Genomic DNA, 25,132 nt, shown 5'->3' with positions numbered 1-25,132 from the left:
TTTGTGTATTGGTGCCATGAGAAGACATCAGTGTGGAGATGCTTAGCTGCCTCTGAGCAACATTAATAGTGCAAGATCTAATGAGTTTAGAAATCTTTCAGTAATCAGATCTGGGGTGAGTGCTTCCCTTGGCTACAGGCTTTTTGTCTAAGCATTTGGAGAGGTTCTGTCTGACCCTTAGTCTTGGGGGTTCCATGTAGCTCATTCTTGGGAAGGGCAGATGGAAAATCATTAGCACATCTCTCCTGCTGCAAATTGAGATTTCACCAGACCTGGGCTCTGCTAGGCTACAGGACAGTGAGCCTTTTCCTCCTGTATCATAGTTTACGCAGGGTGCGGTAACCCCACTAAATTAAATTGTGTACTTCGCTCTGGTGTAGAGAGGTCACTGGAAAGTACTCGCTGCCAACTTACTTTACCTGGCAGTGGTTCAAATCTGACAGGCCTACCTCTGATTTAAACAAATTTGAGAAATATGTAAAGTTTTGGAAGCAGTTTTGCACTGATTTGATAAAAGAAACCACAAAACACTGCAGCGCAGGTGTTGAGAATGTTTGAAAGCTGATTGAGGGAAGCAGATGGCTTTAGTCAGTGGCATCCAGCCAAAAGAGCAGGTGCTGGTCATGTGACCGCTGGTTACCAGGGTAATCTGATTGCTCTTGGCGTGCAGATGAAAGGGAAGGGGCCCAGCGTTCAGCTGTAGTATTGTATAATTTGTGGCAGTTAGAGCGGAAATAAATGCTGGAAATGGAGCCTCATAGTGGGGGAGACTTCTGTCCATGTGTAGCGTAAACACTAGGACAGTTGGATGAGGAACTGTTGTATGGATTTTTTTTTAATTTAAAAAATATTATTCTTTCCAAGGATCTTTTGGGGACTTAAAGTTTTTAGGGTATTGCCCCCCTTTTTTTAAAAATAAAAAGCACTCTAAGCTGCCATTTGCTATAATCTTGACTCGTAACTTAATTCCTTGTGTGGTTATTTACTACGCTAAAAGGTTAACAAAACAAAATAAAAACAATCTCCGAGTACTTAAAAACTAGTTTAAGATGATCAAGATTTTGTTTATTCATTACAAAAATACATTTTAGGTACATGATGGATACTTTATTACATGAACAAATATTTTGAAATATTTTACGTGACACATGCTTTACTTTAAGTAGGTGATATCTTGGCCTCTTTTCCCTTTGTAGGAGTTGAGGCTGAAAAATGCTGTTTAATGCATTCTGTCTGCGTGCTTTTCCAGGAATTTACAAACCTCAGTAAATACAACTTTTTAGAAGTTTTTAAATAATATTCTTAGTTTTAAAATTTCATCAGAATTTTAGGCTCACTGGAAATAATAAATACAATTATTACTGAGGTTGGATTATTTTAAATGTTGGATAACAAATAATAATAAATATTAGGAAACCTTGGGGCCACTTCAAAAATTCAAATGGAAGGTAACACTGTATCTATGTTTTTTAAAATGTCAAAAGTTTCAAAAGGTGATGGTAAATGTAAATTAAATTTTTGTAGAGTTCATTCATGACTTTTGAGTTATATAATATTCAAATCCTGTTAATGTTGGACAGAAACATACTGTGGACCATGGACTTTAATTATTGAGGTTGCTTTGCTATATTTTTGTATTTTGGAGTCCTGGCTTAAAAAAAAAAAAAAAAAAAGGCTATTGTGACTACCTCACAAAATTCCTAGCACCAAAATAAAACTTATTTTTAATTAAGAACAGCATTAATTAAAAGTATGTAGAAAAGGGAATTGTTATATATTTTGTTATGTTTGTAAATTGGGTAAAATGGATCTAGATGATATAAAAGAGGACACCTAACAGTACTAATCAAAAAAGACTAAACAGGAGTATTTATAACTATCTGCAAGACACACAGAGAAGTGATCGTTATATTCTAGCTTTCCTTGACAATTTTTAAAAACATATTCTGCACCTCAAATACTCCATAGCGGCAGGGACTTCTGCATTGTCTAGAGGAACAATGTATTCTATGTGGTATTAGGAGTTTTTACCTGCAGTTTCTTTTTAATTAGGTTAGATATTTATTAAAGGTCATCAATTTGGGGTTTTTCCAGAAAACCTTAATTGAGAGTACCATTTAACTATAAATGGCCAACAAGCATTGATTTATCAATTGTCAGTGATACTTTAGGTTTATTAATGTGGGAAATACAAGGCATGGGGCATGTGGAAAACCTCATTAAAAAGTGAACACTAAGTTATCTGCTTTGAATTCTAGTAATAAGAAACCTGATTCAGAAGCAAGTGCTTTGAAGAAAAAGGTCAACAAGGGAAAAACAGAAGGTTCTGAAAATTCAGACTTAGACAAAACACCCCCACCATCTCCTCCTCCTGAAGAAGATGAGGACCCAGGTGTTCAGGTAATACCATTATGCTGATCTCGAGCCTGGGTTGCTTAGCATGGGTAACTCTAGCCACCTATCAAGTACACTCGGCCTCCCCTGTCTTTGTTATAGAGCCGCTTTAAAGATGGCTTTATTGTTTTCTGGAACATTATATCCATAGTGGTGAGAGCTGGGGGGCCAGCACGAAATTAAACTCCTGACTTTTTGCTTTCGCCATCTTTGACTCTGGGATAAGTAAAACTGAGAATCTTCATTTATTTCTGTAAATGTATCTTTTGATGTTTATGTAAATGTTGGTGTTAACATAATGTTAATATATCGGTTCATGTAAGGCTTCATTCACATTTCTGATTTTCTCTGAAGTTTGGTTCCTTGTCAATTCTTTGATTTTGCAGAACAAACAAGATGTAATCTGTAGCTTGTTTTAAGGTTTCTGATATCCCATGGTGAGAGTTGAGATATGTTCCTGCAATACTAGGGTTTCCGTGAACAAATTAGTGACTTTTTGGATGGCAATGCCGCAGAACTTTTCAGAGTTAGATTCTCCTGACTTTTGAAGAATTTCATAGGAATCAGCTGGAAAACTAGCCCTGAAATAAACATTAGGAATTCGGTTCCTGTATGTAAAGCCCACTGTTGTCACTGATTGGACTGTAAGGTAAGGGACCCTAACACATGATTGTTAAAAATTATTTCCCTGTTATGTTCCCTGGAAACATGCCAGTATGGCCCACTGGGATGGCTGGGAACGGAACCTCTGTGAATGACATCTAGTTTATCATGGAGCAGTTACTGACGAGTGCTGCTAGAATAGGAAGCTTGCTTGATTTTTTTCTACTCCTTCAGTGCACTAAGTACCTCTACCAATTCACTTAAAACTTAGAAACAAAATGTAACATTTGTTACATACAGCTGTATTCTAAAGAATTTCAGATGGGTTTTTTTTCCTTTTTAGTTAGAACTCCCTGATATCTGTAACTTCACAGAACTGGCCTAATCTAAGATCTGAAAGGGAGAAGAGAGAGACACAGTGTTGTGAATTGGTTTGGTTTGTTTCTCTAACTAACATAAGCAATACCTCTGGCAGTTTGGGTTTATTTTGTAATTTACTTTGACTTTACACCCCAGTGAAAAGATATTGGGAAGGTAAGTAGATATTTTTTTTTAATTCTTTAAGGAGCTTTAAACTAAAGTATTGTAATGATTTTGAATTTCATTTTTATGCTCAATGGTGATTATTCCCCCTCCCTGGAATTGTGTTTGCTTAAACTCTAGGACCTTGATGGCTACAGTATTTGGACAATATTAGGAGGATTTGTTCACATGAGTTGAGAAAATTCTGTTCTTTCACAAATACTGCTGCAGTTTTTTAGAAGTCTATTTGTTTTAATACAGAAATGGACTTTATGAAATACTAGTTTTGGGGTTTTTTTCCTTTGGCATTGTAGTTATAGAAAAATGATAATCAGTTCAAATGAACATCAATGCATCTTTTTAATTGGCTAATGCTTAACTGTTACAGGTTCGGTAGCTAACACAAGTAGCCACACAAGTGGATCTGATGTGGAAGGCAGGCCTTTCTTGGTGTCTGTGACACAGGAAGTGATGCTGATTTCTGTTTATTGTGTTTCTTCCTGTAGTACATGCATAAGGGGCTTTAAGTTTTTGAGTTTTGTGATTGGTGTATTTAAACTTTAGTAAATGCCTTATAATTTTAATGAACTCAAAAGTACTACAATGGTGAGATTGTGGAAGCACATTTAAATTTTCTCTTCAGTATACCTGTTTTAACTATAAGTAGCTTTTTTACAGCAATCCAAATTTAACAAATTGACCTGTGATTTTAGTGTCAATTCGAAAGCTTTGAGTTATGGTTTAAACGTAGTTCTTACATTTCATTTGATTCACAAAAATCTCTTAAAACAGTAATGTTTTAACAGACCCTAATAAAGCATATTTTATAAGAAGTAATTTTATTTTATGTTGGGAAATTGAAAAAGAAACTTTTATACCCAAAATAAATGAGCTTAAGATCAATTATTATTTAGAAAATGGAGAAGCCATATAACCCTTAAAAATTCAGAAAATTGAGTTCTAATTGTATTTTGGGTCTTTTACTATTATTAAATGACCTGTGTCCATTACTCACTAAGCCTGTCATCACTGCTGCACAGATACATAACACAAACTTCATGGTAAACTTTCACTATAAAAGTTCTATCCATTGACATATAAATGTCTATTTAAAAAGGGGAAATCCCCCTGTGTTACTATACTGAACATTTCTTTAATATCAGAGTGGTATTTAGTGTAATGTGGATTTATTTTAGACTTATTTTGGGGTGTTTAGTTACTTATGCTGGAAGAATGTGGTGACAGTGTGGCCCCAACCGTGGAAATTTGAGAAAACCTCATAGCTATATCATAAGTAATACTTATGTTTACTTTACTCCTTGTAGTAATGACATAAAGGTGAAAATATATATTAGTCCCTTTCAACTTAGTTAAATTGGTACAGCAAATGAAATACAGATAGTATGCCTGTTACACCTTAAAGAAATCGACAGTTTTCTTGAGAAGTAAGGGATGTTGATGTGGGCCCGAGCAGGAGTTAGTCTAGATCAGCTTTGGGAAGAGAAACAGGAAGCTCTACAAAGTAGCTAGGCCTTGTAGCCTTATTGCTTTCTGATTTTCTTTGGAAAGGTGGAGCTAATGATGACCTTAATCTTACTAATTGCATTTAGCATTAACATGTACCATGCACTCTTCTAGATGCTTGAGATGAATACACTCATGTGATCTTCCCAGTCGTGAGCTAGTTACTGTCATTACCCCATTCTACAGACCAGGAAACTAAGGTCCATAACCTAACTCATTTAACATCACGAAGTAGGAGCCTGGGCTCGTTTAAACATGGACACTCAGCTCCAGACCCTCCAAGGTCAAATTGCCCCCTGTGATGTGGGGAAGGGTGGCAGATGACAGAAACCCTGCTGCTTTTTGCTTCACTTTGACCTGGAATTGGGGGACATGGTAGGGTGATTTGCCTCTCCGCCTGACTGTCCAACTTTAAAATCCATGAGGCACTTTAAAAAGTTTTATTTCATAATACTTAGAAAAAAGTTTGAGTTACTTTTCTTAATATTTGCATTTCTTCTATGTGCTTTACAATCTCATTTGTAGGTTATAATCTTGTATTTATCAGGGATTTAAAACATTTCATTTTAGAGCTGTCTTAGATTTTGTAACAACATTTTAATGAAAAGATTATTTTCTCCCCATTTGTAATTAACTGACAAAACTAATTTTTAGCAGAAAGATGAAACAATAAAGAATTATTTTGAACAAAATGTACAAAACCCTTTTCCTTCTGCTTTTACTTCCCTCCACAGAATTAATAGCTGTTAACAACTTGTGTGTCTTTTCACATTGTTTTCTGTTATTGAAGACATACATATTATACATTCATTTTTTTTAGCAAATATTCATTGAGTCATGCAGTGTCTTTGTCTTAAGTTTACATACAGGGGTTGGCAAAAGGAGGTTTTCAGTTGTGAGTACACAAAAGTTTATTATATTATTTATTAATTACTATATCATTTATTTGTATTGTCTTCTTATTATTGTCATTGTTATTATTTTGTATTCTTACTAATGATTTATCTTTTAGGTAATGACGGCTGGTAATTTAAACCTGCTTTTGCCCACCCCCGTATTGACGATCCTCACATACAAATAAATACGCAGGTGGTTTGTTACTTTAACTAGAATTACAAGCTACTTATTATGTGCCTTGCTTTTCTTTCGTATTTCACAATTTATCCTGCAGATACCCTGCAGATACATTATATAACTTAGCAGAAGTGCAGTTGCTGGGTCAAAGGGTGGGCATGTTTTAAATTTTGAGAGCTAGGACCACACTGTGCTGCAAAGACGCACCGGGTTCTGTTTTGACCACTGGAATGGGGAAGGGCCTGTTTTGCCAATAACCTAACCCTAGCCGTTACCAGTCTTTTACATTTGAATCAGAGTGGTAAAAAAATTTTTTTAAGTAAAATTACTTGTCATAGTCATTTATGACAAATTCTGGTGTTCATTCCTTCATTTCTTCAGAAATTTCAGACCATTTCTTTTAGGACCAAGGTTAAAGCGCAAATTTTCTATTTAAATAACCCTCTGAAATATTATGGGACCATGGATAATGTTACAATAGTATTTATATAGAACTTTACAATTAGAAAATAATAACTGATTATTTTCCAATGACCGCTTTTTTGGACTTTTTATGATGGGTAAAATCTTAAATGTACAAAAGCAGAGAGAATATTATATCCATCTCTCAGCCTCGTTGTTGCCTTCACTGTTGAGCAGTATGCTGGTTGAGTGGTGAGTAAGATTTGCCGCTATTTCCATCTCCTAGTTGAAGGTTAGGTAGTTGGGAGTGGCAGAGCCACAGCTCCTCCAGGCAGCTGACGTAAGATCCCCCCCGTCCCCAAATGCACCCCCATTTCCATTATATTCATTGTCACTACAATCTCTTATGTGATCTACAGGGCTAAAGCTGGCTTTTTGTTTTTTAAGATTCATTTCTAAAAATACCCACCTCACCATCTTGGGAAGTTACAAAGCGCATCAATGCATTGCTTTGCAACTCACTTTGTTGGATTTGTGTTTTAGAAGAGACGGTCCAGCAGGCAAGTGAAGAGGAAGCGATATACTGAAGACTTGGAGTTCAAGATTTCTGATGAGGAGGCAGATGATGCAGATGCTGCTGGGAGAGACTCCCCCTCAAACACCTCGCAGTCAGAGCAGCAGGTTAGCATCCAGATTTGCGTGGTTTCCACTGCATTAGAAACGATGCACTGGAATTTCGCAGCTGGTACCTGAAAAGTTCCGCTGAAGCACTGGAGTTGGAGCTGGGGAACATTCACCTAATGTTGGCCAACGTGCTATGGGAAATGAATCGTTTAGCAGTATTTTTTAAAAAGCCTTGTTCGCTGAAATGTATTTTTATATAAGCCTGTGATATGAAATTTGACACAATTTTGGAGAATTAATGGTCTCTGCTGAGGAAGAGTCAGAAGTAGGATGCAAGGAGGCTGAATTTACCTCTGAGAATTCAGTGCTGTAGCTTCTGGGACTTTAATAAACCACTCAAGCTTGTCTCCTGCTGTTAGGCACCGTAAGAGCCCCTTTATGAAATTACTGCCTTGTAGTACCCAGCAGGGCATACGTTATTCTCTGTGCATTGTAAATGATGGATAAAATAGTTTGTGTAAAATATGGTTGGTAATGTAGAATTGATTATTATAAAGAATTAAAAAAAAATAATGCCCTTTTCTTACCATAACTGTAGTTTAGTTAACAAACTGGTAACTCAAAGAAAAGTATATGAAATGGAGTTTTGTATTTTATTTGGTAATCTGTGCGCTGTTAGATTATTATGTAACGTCTTATGTGACCTCCATAGATAAAAGCTGCCTCCAATAACGGAATGATGAGTGTATTTACCCCATGGGTATAAATGAAGAAAAGTTATATTTTTGACTGCTCTCATGCAGAGATGATTTTCTTTTGGCAGCTGGAGTTGCTGAATGCTCTCTAGCTTTAGGGATCCACGCTAGACCACATAATTAAACCGTAATCATGAAGTAATAAAAACAGATCTTCCTTTTGTCTCTGTGCACAGTGAGATTTTGTTTTCAATCATTTTTTCCCACTGACTTTCACCCAGTGTTCTAAGGGATATGAATGTAAAGGGTATGGAGGTAGATGCAAGAAGGGAATGATTTCTTGCTTTTATAGCTTACAATGAAGTCTTCCACGTGGGTGGACTCATTCTACTTTATCTTTTAGGAATCTGTTGATGCAGAAGGTCCAGTGGTAGAAAAAATCATGAGTAGTCGTTCAGTGAAAAAACAGGTAAGCCCCATTTGGAGTGACCAGAACCTATGGGGTAGGTGTGACTCTTTAAGTTATTTTTTGCTTTGTAATTTCTTTTTAAAATTTCACTATTGGTCCTGGCCCAGTTGGTTAGAGCATCCTCCCCTATATATGCTACGGTTGCTGGTATGATCCCTGGTCAGGGCACATACAAGAATCAGCCAATGAAGGCACAGATAAGTGGAACAACATATCGATATTTCTCTCTCTCTCTCCCCCTCTCCCTCTCTCTCCCTCTCTCCCTCCCCACCTCTCCCTCCCTCCTTCTTCCTTTCTCTCTCTTTCAAATCAATGAATAATTTTTTTAAAATATAGTATTTTGAAAATAAATAGTTTTATTTTCTATTTGAAAATAAAACTTCTGGTGATATTTCTTATACTATCTGATATGTAGCCCAATAGAAATCTTTAGGATATTCACCCCCAAATGAAGTTAAAATATATCAACCAGCCAATGTTTTATTACACCATTTAGAGTAGGCAAGAAACCCACAAGTCTCAAACAAATCTATAGGACTTTTAGCGTCATATCGGCTGCCTTTTTCATAAATATTATTCATAAAAATCATTAACATGACCTCTCATTTCCCTTAGGGAGAAGGTTTCTTCCCCTACCTCCCCACTCCCATGGAAGTTTAATATTTTAGGGAATAGGTATTTTATTTTTCATAACATTTTTATATACAATTAAAATATTCATTAATATCTTTTTATCAGTGCAAAGGTGAAATGCCGAACTATTATCAGTGTGATATTTTAAAGATAGTGTGGCTTATTCTTCAAAATTACTAAAAATTCATGTTGACCTATCAAGGTGAGCTCTAAGTACCTGTCATTAGCCTGTTGACTTTGTCATTGAGAGACACATACTCTGTGTCAAAGAATTTTAGTAACCCTGTTTAGTAACACCTTCTTTTTCTGATCGAGATTCTTGGTTTCATCCCAACCATCTCTGTTCATGCCCAGTTTGAGAAAATGCTTTTTTTAGTTTGAAGAATTGCGTAGGTATCCAGGGGCATTTACATAACCTGGCATACAATTTTTGATGTCTCTAGAAAGTGCTGTTCTTTAGACATAGGTGTCCGTCTTTCAGCTTGAATCATGGTGAGATGCTCAGTTCTTTCTGTTTTCAAGGTGAGTGGAAGTACAATCTCATTGTCTTGACATGTAAAATAATTTTTTTTTCAAAGTAAAATATATACAAGGTATAAGTTCCCATTGAGAGAGAGAGGAATGGAGGGATTATGGGACTTAACGTGAGATCCCAAGTTTATCAAATAGGAAACCTTTGCTACTCTAACACTGCTTCCATCTAGAGATCCTTGAAGGTGTTAGAGCACCAGCAGTGAACTTCTCTTTCCCGCACTGCAGTGCTGTTTGCTTTCTGTTACTCGGATTCCAACGGAGTGTAGGGGCAAGGGGGGTGTGGAGCAGCTGTCTGGTGACTCTCTGGACGTGAAGATTTCCTCTTGGAAGAATTAAATCTCAACCAAATTTCCCACCTGTTCAAGCAGAAATGAATGCTCTTCAACTCATTAGAAAGGTGGTGGGTTTTGTCCTACTAATGACTCTAGAACTGTTGGTTTGTGCGTTGTAGAGATACGGTGAAATTTAAATGCTTGACATGCTTTAAAGCATGATCTCCTGCACTGAATTGAGGTGACTTGTGTGAGTAAATAGCTTGTGGTTTGGATGGGATATATTAATTTTCATTCACTTAAAAGTGCTTCATACTCAGGCGTACTCAGCAGGTTTGGGGGCTGCAAATTATAATTAGCTGTATATTCAGAGCTGCTTAGACTATGCGTTATTAGGACATTGCTTTATTTATTTATTTTTTGCCCACTTTAGGGCTTTTTTTTTCTTGTCTTCTTTTTTTTTTTCCTTTTCACTCCCCTTTTAAAGATAGGTACCCATGTTAGGAATAGATACTACTATTTACAGACGACCAGGTTTATCTTATCACATAAATTTAAAATTACTGTAATTGCACACGAGGGTGGAGTATTTCTTAGCTGGTGAATTTCAGGGTAGAGAAATTAATGGAAACATCTCTCTGGAAGGGGAGATAGGCCTTGAGGTACGGTTAAAGGAGAGAGGAGCTGTGGAGCTCATCAAATTGCTTTGATTATCGGCATTTCGTAAAGGACAGTGAAAAACCATTAGAAGGTTGTGTACACATGACCAGGTACTAACTTTTTAAACCGCTAATGTTCTCAAAAATGGTTACATTAGTTACCAGTTTTAGTAATAATGCAGGAGCGCGCGGCAAATAGAAACAAAAGGAAACTGAAGATTATCCTGTGGATCCCAGCTATGCCTGCTGTTCTGTTTCCTGTTACCATGAATAATTGAAGAAGTGGCTGTGAGAAGGTGCCTTTATCTCCCCCTGGCAGCACTGTAGGAATTGGCTCTGAGCTCTCAGAGCTGACTCTGCACGGTGCTGACACGTAGTGGGGACTCAGTTTGTGGTTTTCAAAGTCAGCTGACCGCATCACTGTAGCCAGGGGAAGATCTGTTGTGAACTGGAGTGGGCACACGCACAGAGCGCATCTGGCAGAGCCTCCCTAGTTCAGCACCTCGTGTTAAACATGGTTGGCGCGGGCGTTTGCGTTGTTCTAAACCCAAAGTAATGTGGGTGAGACCCAGTGGAAGGGAAGTAGTTGATACTTGTCTTTGAACTGTGAAGTAGGTTTAAGAATGGACATTTGGATGGTGTAAAGTTCAATCCTTTTGTTTTCCCTGTTTAGTCACTGTGTAGCCCTTTCAGTCAATTCTGACTGTAGTCTTTAAAATTCTTTATTTTTCTTTACATGGTATATTTTCTTTTTAAGAGCTTATTTTAAATTCCAAGGATTTTGTTTTAGTACTCTTTAGCTGAACTCAGTGACAAAAAAGTAGAGTATAAGGAAGGCAAAACTCATCATCACATTTGTTCTGATGCCCTTATTTTCTCCTTAAGTGAACCTGTGATTCGGCATCTCAGGCAGATTATATGGTGGGTCAGGCCAGAAGCAGGAAGGGTTCATACCTTTGCTTTATGGACACTTTACTGGGGTACTTTCTCATTCTTTTGTGCCTTAAGAGGGTTTTTTTCTCTTTTTTATACTATAGTGTACCGGTAGCTTTGCTTCTCCAGAGTGACTGCCTACTTTAGTAATAAGATGCTTAGGAAAGGTCATTCTCTCTTTCAGGCTACAGGGTTATTGTTTGTCGATGCCGTTTTAAAACCCTGGTGACGGGAGGAGTCTCTTTGTTGCCTGGTCAAGGTTCCTGGTTCCTGTGAACAGTGAGACAAAAATGGCTTGATATGTTTTGAACTTTAATTATCTTATGAATAATACAGATTTTGATAGACTAGTTTAGGAGTCTAATGAAAAGATACACATATTTCTCAAGTTATTCTGTTGAACACATAAAATCACTTTAGAGGACTGTCAGATGTCATGGTAATTGTCCAAGGAATAAATTTGAGTGGTTCTTTTTGGTTTGGGCAGAAATAGTGTCTTGACTCAGTTGTTTATTGTATATGGCTGTTATAAAATGGTTTCTGAAAATTAAAGGCATTGGGGGTCGGGGTTGGAGCTGCTTTCGACTGTCAGTCACCAGAGGCTGGTCAAACTGACTACCATTTAGAAAAATTGAAATAGTGCTACTGAGGACTTATGAATTCTCACACATTTTTTAATTGTTTTGCTATTAGTAACACAAGAGAGGTCAACATGGTCATGTTTATATGAAATAAAGGTTACCAAACAGTTCTGTTTGTTGTTCTAGGGGCGAGAAGGTGACTCAGTTACCTAGGGGCGAGAAGGTGTCGTCAGTTAAAGCACAGGCTTATAATTTTGGAACATCCAAAAGGAATAGGCCCTAGGACAATTCCGCACCTGCTCCAGGTGCTACTAAATGAGGTCTCAGAACCTAACTGCTTCCTGCGAGAAGGCTGTAGACCTCTCGTTAAACATCTCCACAGCAGGTTCCCAAAGGGATAGCTGAGCATGACAAGAAAGTGGGTGTTAGTGAGAGTCAGGGACAGGTGGTTGGTGGCTGCAGGAGTCAGAGCTTTCTGGGAACCAGAATGGAGACAACGCAAACCGTGTCTGTGGTGCAAGAGTTGGTGCTGTGTGCTCTGTGCCCACTTTGAATCTGTGGGGTGCGAGACCGCTCAGAGTGAGGCGGGGGGGCAGTACAAGAGGACAGACTGGGAAGAGTGGAATCAGGAAACAATAGAGCATACAAATGATAAAGCTTGTCTTTTTACTAACTCAAACACCCATAATTCTGAAAAACCCTTTCAGAATTGAAACAATATAGTGTCAAAAAAGTAAAAACAATACATTAGCCATTTTAATTCCATTCTAGGTTTAAATTTCATGATATGCTATGAGACATATCCATAGATGTAGGCTCACCTTGGTCTTCCATTTTCTCTGGTCGCCTACTGTCGTATCTTTGCCCTCCTATCAGAATCTCCAGTTCTACACACAATGTTAACATGCCTTGAAATCACTGCTGACATGTGGGAGTAAAATGAGGTTATGTTGGGACAAGAAAAAAGTAAGGTAGATCGCTAGATTTGGTTACAATTTATCTCTAAATTAATTCCAAGTTTATGTTGCTGGCTCCTGAAGGCATGCAGCAAGCATTTCCTTTTATTTTGGGCAACTAAAAGTCTGGAACATAGGTGGTGTTCTGAATATATTGGCTTGAGGAGCTGCTTTATGGTTATGACCATTTAAAGGTCCATTAGGGCAGAAGCAGATGTTAATGGGTTTTGACCACACTCCCGAGGACTGTCTTCTTCTCGGTGATCTGTAGGCAGGTGGAAAAACTGCTTCAAATTTAGGTTTAACCAATACATGTGGGAGTTTCAAAGAAAAGTTTAAGTTCACACAGTCTTTGGCAACAGTTTGAAGGTGAAGGATTAAGAGAAACGAGTCTCTTTGGATAGGTCTCTGCTAGTCTGTCATCTAGTAGAAGTCTGCTCCTGTCTTTGTCCTCTGGCGTGTTCCTACTTGCCTTAATTTCCTTTGCAGCATTTCTGAGACAGCGTAGCCAAGCGTGACCCTCAAGGCAGGCTTGGGTGCAGTTGTAAGAGTGTAAAACCAATTCCTGAACATCTGTAAGTGGTGTTTATATTTACATCCCTGATTTATCTGATCAGATGTTCCAGAAAGAAAATTATATATTATGACTTGTTTAATAGCCTAAAACCAAAAAGAAAAAAAAAAACATACCAAAAGAGATGCTTAAAAAGCCATGTGAGTTGTATCTTTTTGCTTACGCTGCAGTCAGTAGGATCAAGGGAGAAGTTACTGATAATCCGACCCCTGAACTCTCGACTTGGCTGATGCGTATCACAATTTTAACCTTACCTAAATCTAGCTTTGGAGTGTTAATTTTATTTGGCTGCTACGTGTGTGAGACATCTTGTCTGAGAGATTTTAATTGTACCACTGAGTAAAACTAAAACCGTGAATAGTGATGCCCTGAAATTACAGCGTAAGCACAAGGTTTAGTTTTATATGGTTTCTTGTTTAGAGTTATTAACTATATGGAGGAATAAATGTCTTTTAAATATTTTAAAACATTACAAAACCCACAATGTAAAGTTGCCATGAGGCAGCCAAAAATAATACATATGGCATTCAGGAGAGCAGTTGCTAATTGGCTGCTGCCTGAGAAAATGGTACACTTGGCGTCTACTTAACACTGTGGGTTTGGCAGAAAGCCAGATTTGGGGTCAGGTTGTTGTGAATGAAGCTGCATGTGGTTAGGGAGGAGTTAAAATGATTCATGTCTCAGAAGCTGTAGCACGTCAAGTAGCGTGCACGGGCCTCCGTGTGCCGGTCTACATCACAGTGGCCGCCTACCAGCCCCCGCGTGCTCGTCTTTACAGCAGTGTCCTGTGCTGGTTTTGTCGTCCCCACTTTATCTTCATACGGGACTAAATCATTGCTTTGGGAATATTCTAGTAGATGGTTTTACACATGTGCCTGAAATTGTCTTTTGTTGCAGAAGGAATCTGGAGAGGAGATAGAAGTTGAGGAATTCTATGTGAAATACAAAAACTTGTAAGTAGATTATGATTTTTTTTTTTTAAATTGGGGAATACATTTTCAAAGTACTAAATAACGGTTTAAAAATAGTGGGAAAATAAAAAATAATTAGGAATTGGGAAACTATGGTATGATTTATTTAGAACTTTGAAGACCATTGCCTAATAACTTCTGATATTTTATGAATTTAATTCTTCTGGAAAATGTGTCGGGGGTGTAAAAGTTGACTAACTTTCATGTGTAACTAAGAAGTTCTTCTTAGAGGGGATGAGAACTCACAGAGTAAGAGAAAAGTGAGTAACATAATGTTTGCCTGTCTTCTGAGCATAGATGCTGCGAGGCTGCCCCTCCTCCCTTCATCTGTGTGAGGAAGGCCAGGCACTTGAGGCGAGAACTCAACTGTCCGGCAAAAGCTCTAGAAAACTGTGGCATCACCCACATTTTGAAATGCAGCGAGCTCTGCTTATCTGTTTTTGTTTCTAATTTTTGTTGAGTGAATTTGAGTTGCGTAACTTTTAGAAACCTGAATTGAAAAGGCGGTGAGTTGTTCTGCATTGTAGGTGTAGGCAGTGCGCTGGGACCAAACACACATCTTGATGAGGCAGCATTGTTTTAAGGATCAATAGTCATCCTGCTGAAGAAGGCTAAGCCATTTCCTAACGTAAGCAGCAACTGCAGAACAAAGACAAAAACATTAATTGATAACGTAAACGTTAAATTTGCTTTAAACATTTTAAGTAAAGGAACTCAAGTACCATATTAATAAATTCTTGGGTTTAAAGAGAGGCTTTTGGGAGTTACTGTCAAAACAGCCTAAGAAAACTTCAAATTTACCCTACCCTACATAATAAAAGTATCAGCCCTCATGCTTTCTATCATTCTCCCTTGTTGCACTTGGCATTCTGTTAATGAACTGATGCATTCCGAAGTTTTGTGAACAAAACCTTTTAGCAAGTGAGAGGATGAGGCAGTCTCTTATCAGCGTTATTATGAGAGCACAAGGAAATACAGTCTGGCGATAAAAAATGCTCGGTGAACATTAAATGTCATTTTATACTCAGCACGGGGAGTACACAGATGGAAATTATATATACGACATGGTTTTATATAGTTGTATAAAGAAAGAGGTGTGAGTAGGTAAGGAAGAGATAATGAAGTAAGCCAGAGGAGAGAGCGAATTCGCTGGTACATTTACCAAATTAAACTCAGAGCAAAGATGTTTAAGTATTGATTGCCAAAAAAGGGTGCTACTAGACAGGCACCCACCAAATCAGTGTGGAGCAGTGGAAACGGGGTGCCGGCCTCGTGGAAGACACCTGGTGTGGCCTGTACACAGTCCCAGAGGAGCTCCCAGTGACCCTGACCAGGGACCACTGCCTGGCCAGGGGACACCAGTCATCCTTCTTCAGTCACAGGCAGTTCTGAAGAAAACAGCCTTCTTATCTCATATTATTGAGATCTGAGAGAAATTAAGATTTCCATAAAATTAACAGTCTCTGTTAACTTTTGATTTTGACATGATTTTAGATTTACAGGAAAAAATGTAAAAATACTATAAAAGTTTTGTTTTTCTTTTTGTAAATAAAAGGTAGCTTGTAGGAAGATACTTCTAGATTATTAAATATGGTAATGGCTGCTAAGTGGTGACTTACTAATTTTATCACTCCTACATTTATTAGTTGGGTTTCAACTGTAAGGAAGAGCTTTACCTTTTTACCCACTTGCTTATTTATTGTAGCAGTGTAGACTTGTGGCATTTTACTTTATTCAGTGGGTCATAATTCTTTATCATCATGTCATCATTTACTTTGCTCCCATTACTCTACATTTGGCCATTGGGAGCCCCTCATGCTGGCTTCTCTCTCCTTTTGCCTTGTCCTGTGAGAGCTTCCTTAATTTCTGGCACAGGAGGATGCTCCTGACTCATCTTGTAATTTTCCTGTTTAAATCTTGGAATCAGTTTTTTCTCCAAGGAGTCTTGGTTGTTTTTAGTAGAGAAGGGCATTTAGAAACCAAGATTTGGATAGTAGGTGTGCTCATTGCTCCTGGGGAATCATCCTAGGCCTCTGGGGCTCGGAGGGGCATCCTTCTGTGTATGCACACATACATGTGTGGACATGTTTATGTGTACGTGACATATGTAACGTGTGACACACATTATACACAGATATGGTAATTACATATACACACCCCTCTACCTTCTACCAGCCTAACAACAGTGAAAAACAATGCCTTTGTGTTAATAATGTCCAAAGTTATTTCAACACCACAGGGTTCATTCCATCTTTCCCCTTTGAATATTAATAACTCCCTTCTTCAACCATGACAAACCTGGCTCTTATTCTCGATAGTGTATTTGCTTGTTTGTGAATCCTAAAATATACAGGCAGTGGTTTCTAAATTACTAGAACATATTTCAGGGAAAAGCCTACTAACGAGCTCATTTGGCATTTGTTTAGAGCTTTTTAAATTTAGCCCAAGGGTGTAGAGGCTAACTATAGTACTTTTCAAAATTTTCTTGTTTCTTTTCCTTCTTCTGACTCCTTTCAGTGTGGTGGTTGTTTATTTGATGCTCAGTTCAGGTTGTTAGTTTCTGTTTGTACTTGTATTCCATTTTAGCTCCGCATCCCCATCCTTATTGATATATATATATATATAATTCAAGTTCATGAAATATTCACTGGCTCAAAAGTCAGAGTTGTACACAAAATGACATTCAAAAAGTGTTATTCTCCTTTTCTGCCCCATTCCTATTTGCCTTCTTATTAATCCCAGATTAATCCTTTCCAAAATTTTGCCACAAACGTGCATAGATATGTATGTATGAACATTACATAGATTATACATAATATAATATACATTATATATTATATAAATGTTACATATATAATTACAGTATTAATATTATATAATATAAATATATGTTACATATATATTAGATAAATGTTACATATATAAAATATGATACTGTCTTTTTTCCCTTGTTTCTTGCACACAAAGACTAGCATACTAGCAGACACATTTTCACTTTGCTTTTTTCACAATACCGTGTTCTGAAAATTACGTGACTGATCGGTTCATAAGGGCGTCCTCATTCGTCCTTACGGCTGTACAGTACTCCACTGCGTGGCCGTATCGCAGCCTTTCCAGCTAGTCTCCTACGTAAATGGCTTCCGATATTTTACAGTCGCAGAGAGTGCTGCAGTGTACATTCTCGCGGCTGTTTATTTTCGAGTTGTTGGAGGCATAGCGTTGGGGGGAATCCCTAGAAGTGGAATCGCGAGATCGAAAGGCCAGAGGTAGATGTAGTTCTGTTAGGGCCACGCTTCCCTTCGTAGGGCTGTGTGGGCACCCCGTCCACAGCGCACTGCTCCTGTGTGCCCTCAGTCTCCCTGACACAGTGCGGTTTACTTTTCACTTCTTGTGAGGAGTCGTCTTGCAGTGAGTTCCAGTTGCCATTTCCTTTTGTTATGGAGGAAGTAGAACATATTTTCGTAAGTTTAATGGCCTTTTTATGTCTTATGTTGCCAGTTGTTTGTTCATGTCTTTTGCCCAGTTTTCTGTTGTGCTTTCCCCAGTTTTTAAGAGTTCTTTCTCTATGTGGGATACTAGTCCTCTGTCTGTGTTCTATATCACAACTGGCTTTTTACCCCAGGTTCAGTTGTCCTTTGACTTCATTATTTGTTGCATTGTAAATTTTAAAAGTATATTGGTATGGTTATATTTATTAATCTTCTCCTTTATTGGAGCTGGCTTTTGAGTTATAGTTAGAAGGCCTTTCCATACACCTAGGTTAAATAGGAATTTGTGAGTTTTCCTTTAGAACTTGCATGATTTCATTTTTCTGTGTTTAGGTGCCTACTCCACTTGGTGTTTATTTTTACGGCATAAAGCACGCCTCTAACATTATTCTTTTACAAATACTGTTGTTCTGGCAGTGCTATTAAAAGTCTTTCTTCACCCCAGCCATTTGAGAAGCTGCCTTTATTGTGTACTAAAGCCACATACTCATTTGGATCTGCATCTGTACTTTGTTCTCCTCTGTCAATTCATGAGGCAGTGGCGCACTACTTTCCCTGTAGAGGCTTTAGAGTATATTTCAGTGTCTGGTATATCTAGTTTCCCCTAGGGGCATTTCCTGTTTAATGTTTTCCTGGATATTCTTACATGGTTATTTCTGTATGGAAGTTCAGCAAACTTATGTAGCTCTATAAAAATGCTTGTTTATATTTTTATTTACATTGTGTTAAATTTGCAAATATATAATGTCGAATCATGCTATCTAAAAACAAGGATATCCTTCCAATTGGCTCAACTCTATTTTTGTATCTGTTAGGAGAGTTTTATTTATTTATTTTAATTATATTTTATTGATTATGTTATTATAGGTGTCCCAATTTTTCCCCCTTTCCCCCCCTTTCACCCAGCGGCCCACTTACCTTCAGGCAATCCTCACACCATTGTTAGTGTCCATGGGTTATGCATGGGTGTTTTTTAGCTACTTCATTTCCTCTACAGTACTTTGCATCCCTATGGCTATTCTGTACCTACCTGTTTGTACGTCTTACTCCCCTCACTAATTCACCCATTCCCCAGTATGCCCCTCCCATCAGGCGATCTTGAAAACAGTCTCTGTATCTATGATTCTGTTTCTGTTCTTCTTGTTTGCTTAGTTTGTTTTTTTAGATTCAATTGTTGATAGGTATTTATTGCCATTCTATTGTTCATAGTTTTGATCTTCTTTTTCTTAAATAAGTCTCCTTAACATTTCATAAAAATGAAATATAACAATGGTTTGGTGATGATGAACTCCTTTAGTTTTTTTCCTGTCTGGAAAGCTCTTTATCTGTCCTTCGATTTTAAATGGTAACTTTGCTGGGTAGAGCAATCTCGGCTGCAGGTCCCTGCTTTTCATCACTCGGAATACTTCTTGCCAATCCCTTCTGGACTGCAAAGTTTCTTTTGAGAAATCAGCTGATAGTCTTATGGGAACGCCCCAGTAGTAACTGATTTTCTCTTGCTGCTTTTAAGATTCTCTCTTTATTTCTAACCTGTGGCATTTTAATTATGATGTGTCTTGGAGTGGGCCTCTTTGTATCCATCTTATTTGGGACTTCCTGGACTTGCATGTCTATTTCCTTCACCAAATTAAGGAAGTTTTCTTTCATTATTTTTTTCAAAGAGAGTTCCAATTTCCTGCTCTTTCTCTTCTCCTTCGGCACCCCTATGATGTGAATGTTGGAACACTTAAAATAGTCCCAGATGCTGCTTACACTGTCCTTGTTCTTTTTTTTATTCTATTTTCTTCTTGGTGTTCTGGTTGATTGTTTTTAGCCTTTTTTTTTTTTTTTTTAATTCTCTGCAAGTAATGTTTTTTTTTTTTGTTTGTTTTTTTGAAGATTTTATTTATTTTATTCTTAGGCAGAGGGGAAAGGAAGGAGAAAGAGAGGGAGAGAAACATCAATGTGTGGTTGCCTTTTGCACACCCCCTATTGGGGACCTGGCCTGCAACCCAGACATGTGCCTGATGGGGAATCAAACCTGCTACCTTGTGGTTCACAGGCCAGTGCTTAATCTGGTAAACCACACCAGCCAGGGCTGGTTTTTCACTTCTTTATGCTTTAAATCATTTATTTGATTCTTGGCTTCATCCATTTTATTGTTGTTTCCCTGTAAATTGTCCTTTATTTTAATTTGTGTATCTTTCATTTCTGACTGAATCTGTTTTATGTTTTTGAGGGCCTCACTAATTTCCTTGAGCATCCTTATAACCAGTGTTTTGAACTCTGCATCTGATAGATTGCTTATCTCCATTTCATTTAGCTCTTTTTTTAGAGTTTTGATCTGTACTTTCATTTGGTCTATGTCTCTTTGTCTCCTCATTTGGGCAGCCTCCCTGTGTTTGTTTCTATGTATTAGGTAGAACTGCTTTGACCATGTCCTGGTAGTATTGCCTAATATAGTAGGTGTCCTGTAGGGTCCAGTGGCACAGCCTTCCCTCTCACCCAAGCCAGGTTCTCACGGTACACCTTTAGTGAGTACTTGCTCCTCATGTAGTTGAGCCTTGGTTGCTGTTGGCAGGTCAGTGGCAGGGATTTACCCAGGCTAGTCAGCTGCAAGGGCTGACTGTGAGCACTGACCACAAACCTCTGCCCTCGGTGGAGGATCAGCTGTCTGGGAGCAGGGTGGTGGTGGACCAACGTGTTTGCAGCTCTCCCATGGTTGTGTGGGCTCTGCAGCAGGGTTGTCAAACTCATTTTCACCGGAGGCCACATCAGCCTCGCGGTTGCCTTCTAGGGGCTGAATGTAATTTTAACTCCTTCACAGTTAGAGAGTAGTCACATTTATACAGTCCTAAAATTACTTTTAGTTGTATTTTTGATGTGGTTGTGTGAGGAGGCAAACTGTGTTACCTATGCTGTCATCTTGACCAGAAGTTTATCTAGGAGATTTTTAAATATGTCCTTATATAAAGTTTTACACATTTCTTATTAAACTTATTGCTGAGTATTTTATCTTTATTGCTATTATAAAAGAGGTTTTCTCTAATATTGTATCTTCTCACTGGTTATTATTTGTATGTGTGGAAGCTGTTGACTCAATTTTATATCCTGTTACATTATTGGAATTATTTTTTGAATTAATTTTCTAATTGATTTTCTAGGGTTTTCCAGTTATGCAATTATATCATCTGCAAATAGAGATAGTTGTACTCCTTATTTTCCAATTATTGCTCCTCTTGTTCTCTCTCATCTAATGGCATTGGCCAAGCCTTGAATATGATAATGAACTATAGGTGAGAGAATGGGCACCCTTACCTTGTTTCCGATCTTGGTGAAAAGCCTGTGGTTTTCCTCCCTTTAATGAAAGAGCGTCACTGACCAGGAATGTCAGCCCCATTTATAAGAGAGAGAAGTACCCATGTCCTACTCACAGTCACGCGGGTGGTGCTTTAAGGGCCTGTGCACCTTGGCCACGACAAGAGTGCTGACAGCACACACCCTCTGCTCCCCAGCGGTCAGGGGACTGGACGAGGCTATTTCCATATTTGCTCGTGGTTACAGCAGTATTGAGTATTCATTGAAAATTTGGGAAATAGGAGTTGAAAGTAGAAAATAAAATACTTGCAATCTTATCACCCCAAAATAATCATTATTAACATGTTGTTGCATCTTCATCTAGTCTTTTTTCTCTGTGTATGTGAATGTATAGGGTTTATGTCAATTCATAGCAATATAACATGTATATAGTTTAAGTCCTTATTTCCCTTAGTTGTAGGACTAAATCAATCCTTCCTTTGAAAATGCATATTTGACATTACATAAATATAAATGGTATGATACTTGATATCCTAAGTGTTTCTATGTCATTAATTATTTTAAAAAGATTTTATAATGGCTGCAGAATTTCTGAGAGTATTACCTTGATTTTAAAGAGATATATGAGGGGGGACCCCCCAAAAAAGGAATTATCTTCTGGAGGGTGGATCCCTTGTAGTACAGATCTCCCCTGCTAGGTGAGTGTCCTAGGAACCCATCTGTATCAGTGTACCAGCTGGCTTTGTTGTGAGAGGCTGCCTTTGGCTTCAGTGAAATTTTTTAGAAGATTCTTTCAACACATTTGCCCATTTCACAATGGGTGATATATGAGCACCTGTCCACACTGAGTGTTCAGCAGTTTTTGACCAAAAATAACATGACCCCTTTGCCCCACCCTCCCTATTCACCCGATCTTGCCCCAAGTGACCTTTTTTTTTTGTTTCCCCGGATAAAAAAAGTCCTCAAAGGGAAACATTTTCCCGAAAAAGGTGAAACAAAAAAAATGGCAGAAGCCCTAAAAGGCATCAAAATCGAAGAGTTCAAAAACTGTTTTGAGCAATGGAAAGAACATCTTAATAGGTGTATGACATCAAATGGAGAGTACTTTGAAGGTGACTGAAGTTTAAACATGTAAGAGTAAATCCACAATTTTTTATAAATAAATCCCAGGTATTTTGGGTCCCCCATTGCATGTTCAAGCACCACATTTCTTTATGATGTCATGACTAGTGAGAGAAATAAGACAGTTGAGGCTATCAGGGGACAGGGAGAGAATGATGGTACAAAAGAATATTGAAATACTAAACAAAATAATGTCAAAGGTACCAGAAAACATTAACTCTATACCTGTGTGTTTGGGGGAAGAAAAAGGGAGTGTGGAGAGTATTCAAGTTAAGGTTAGAGAAAAAGCAACATGTGCTCAGAGTAGGCTGGTGGTGAGGCTGAAGGGGAGGGGCTTACCTATTGCAAGGGCAGGGTAGACCTTAGACACTGAGAATTCACAGGGAAACAAGGGACATCATTTCAGATTGGGAGAGCTGGGCTGAGAGGGCAGGAACTGAATAGGAGCTTGTTGGGGGCGAGGGTGTTCAGAGAGCAGGCAGTGGGCCTTTTCTCCCTGATTTCTCTAAAAGTACTGAGTTAGGTTTATCTTTGCTGTTTTAAATTTGAATTCTCTTAACTCAGTTAAAACCTTTTATTTCTTAATAGTAAATGCTCAAAACATAAATTCATAATTAAGGCCACTTTGTAGTGTTAATTGTTTTGTATTAAAGTGTAATCTATTCACTTATGGAAACAGCTTGTTATTAGATCTTTTCTCTCTCTCTCTTTTTTAATGGGGAGTGGGTAAGAGAGCTGGGGGCTCAGGACAGAAGGCAAATTTTAGGCGCTGTTACTGATTTTCCTATTCTCAAACGTTAGTAATTATGTTGAATGTTGCTCAGCAGCCTCTATGAGTAATTAAACAGGTTATTTTGCTAATTATCTGTTTAGTTGATTTGGAGAGAACAATAAAAAGATATAATAAAGGGTTAATTATTTTCAACATGTTTCAAGTGTATTATTTTATTCTTTTAGCTCTTATCTGCATTGTCAATGGGCATCTGTAGAAGATCTGGAAAAAGATAAGAGAATTCAGCAAAAGATTAAACGATTTAAGGCAAAGCAGGGCCAGAACAAATTCCTTTCAGAGGTATGAAACACCTGGTTAATTTTCTAAAGTGTTTACTATATTAAAATGTTCTGAATCTTGAATTTTAGTTCAGTAATTTATTAAGAAAAACTAGTTTGCCTCATTTGGTGCTGTTACTTGCATATTGGTAACTGGTTATTGCTAAAAAAAAAAAGTGTGTAAACAGGAAATTTCTCATTCTTCCTGTTGCTTAGTCGAGAAGATACTGGTCCTTGTGCTATTTATTATGTGGAAATATGATGGTATGATTACAATCTTGTAATGAAAGTACAGTTAGTAGATGGTGGAAAATGTAAGTAGACAAGTGTTATATTAAGATTTGGCAGGTTAAAAACTCTACGTATTAAATATAAGTTCTAGGAAGTAAAAGTTTATTTCTGTTGGGGAAGGTATGAGGCAGATTTCTTTTGTGCGAGTCAGTGCCTCATTACAGAGTGCACTGAACGCACTTTCACAGACGGTGAAAAAGGTGGTGTAATGTCATTGTCTGTCTCCCTTTATCCTAGGTTACCGATTATGATGAAAAAGTAACCATACCTGGGGCAGGAAAGAAAAAAATGCATTTCTAAGAAGTGCCAAGTTTCCCCCCCAACAAAGTCAAGCACATTTTAAAAAGTGCTTCGCAAACTGCTTACTGGGGTCTCTGGACTTTTGATTGCCAGTTTGGTTTCGCTTGCAGCCTCAAGTAGATTAAAAGAGAAACCTTCACACTGAAAGATTAAACTTGCTGATTTATTAGCTTTCTTCTCCATAAAGGAGTTAACAGAATGTAAAATGTGAAGAAGTGTGAAATTTGATGCAAAATAATACCTGCTTAACAAGTACTTCACACCCCCACCTCTTTTTAAAGATGGGGGCAGGGACAGAAGAATGTTTAGTACTTTTATGTCATAAAATCCTTATAATCCCAGGTGGCAAGTCCATGTTCCCCTGCAATCTGATTTCCATGCTCCCAACAGACAGATTGTAAAGGCCGCATTATTGGGGGATCAGATGGGGGTGGTTTTGCTGGACATACGTCCGTATCACCACTTCCGTTATTCTGAGTAGGTAGCTTCTCTGCAGTGCCGTAGTTAGCACTGAGGGGATGGGGGCACGCGCGTGTGACTCACTCCTTACACGTTGAAGAATATAGGTGATTCTTTGAAAGGACAGTTTCTGAGAAAAAAAATGGGTAGTTCTATTTTCATGCCCTTCATAATGAAACTAAGGTTAAATGTCTGTAACATCAGCCAAGTTGAAATCGCTTAGCTTCCTTTTAGAGAGAAACACCGAATGCTCTGCTGACCTTTTCTATGGACTAGTGGCAAGGAAAAGGAAAGCACGCTATGGTAACTTCCCCTACAGCCTTGAATCCTGATTCTGCTCATTGCATTTATTTGGACCGTATTTCCTGGAGTCAGATACATTTTACAGGCTTGTGCCTGGCCCCAGCCCTGTAGCCTTTGCATTTGGGTCTGTGTGTGTGCATCACCTGCACCAAAGTTGAAATACATTATCTTGCCTGTAACCTGTCAACTGGAATCTTAAGTTTTGACTTGAATAGAAGTCTGAAAGGAGAATCCGAGGGTTAGCAGAGTAGGATAAAATATATTCCCCTACTCTTTGTTTTTTACACACACACACACACACGTTTGTCCTATTCCCATAGATGGTCCATAGATGGTCCGATTCCCATAGATGGATTTAGGTTTTCCATGCAAAACTATGACCACATTTGCATTCTTTGTTAC

General features: G+C 38.1%; 1 protein-coding gene across 5 annotated transcripts in view; it reads left to right on the top strand.

Moving 5' to 3' along the window:
- Nucleotides 1–25,132, top strand: part of CHD7 (chromodomain helicase DNA binding protein 7) — a 197,158-nt gene that overhangs the window by 120,307 nt on the left and 51,719 nt on the right. For all 5 annotated transcript variants that reach the window (XM_024572022.3, XM_045181435.2, XM_045181436.2 and 2 more), the window contains exons 4-8: nucleotides 2,259–2,400; nucleotides 7,063–7,200; nucleotides 8,242–8,307; nucleotides 14,347–14,402; nucleotides 23,285–23,399. In XM_024572022.3, coding sequence (XP_024427790.2) covers nucleotides 2,259–2,400; nucleotides 7,063–7,200; nucleotides 8,242–8,307; nucleotides 14,347–14,402; nucleotides 23,285–23,399 — 517 coding nt within the window. The remainder of the gene's footprint in view (nucleotides 1–2,258; nucleotides 2,401–7,062; nucleotides 7,201–8,241; nucleotides 8,308–14,346; nucleotides 14,403–23,284; nucleotides 23,400–25,132) is intronic.

This window comes from Desmodus rotundus, chromosome 8, assembly GCF_022682495.2.
Source record: "Desmodus rotundus isolate HL8 chromosome 8, HLdesRot8A.1, whole genome shotgun sequence".
Taxonomy (NCBI): domain Eukaryota; kingdom Metazoa; phylum Chordata; class Mammalia; order Chiroptera; family Phyllostomidae; genus Desmodus; species Desmodus rotundus.
Note: the sequence above shows the minus strand (reverse complement) of the source record. Positions and strands in the feature narration are given on the sequence as shown.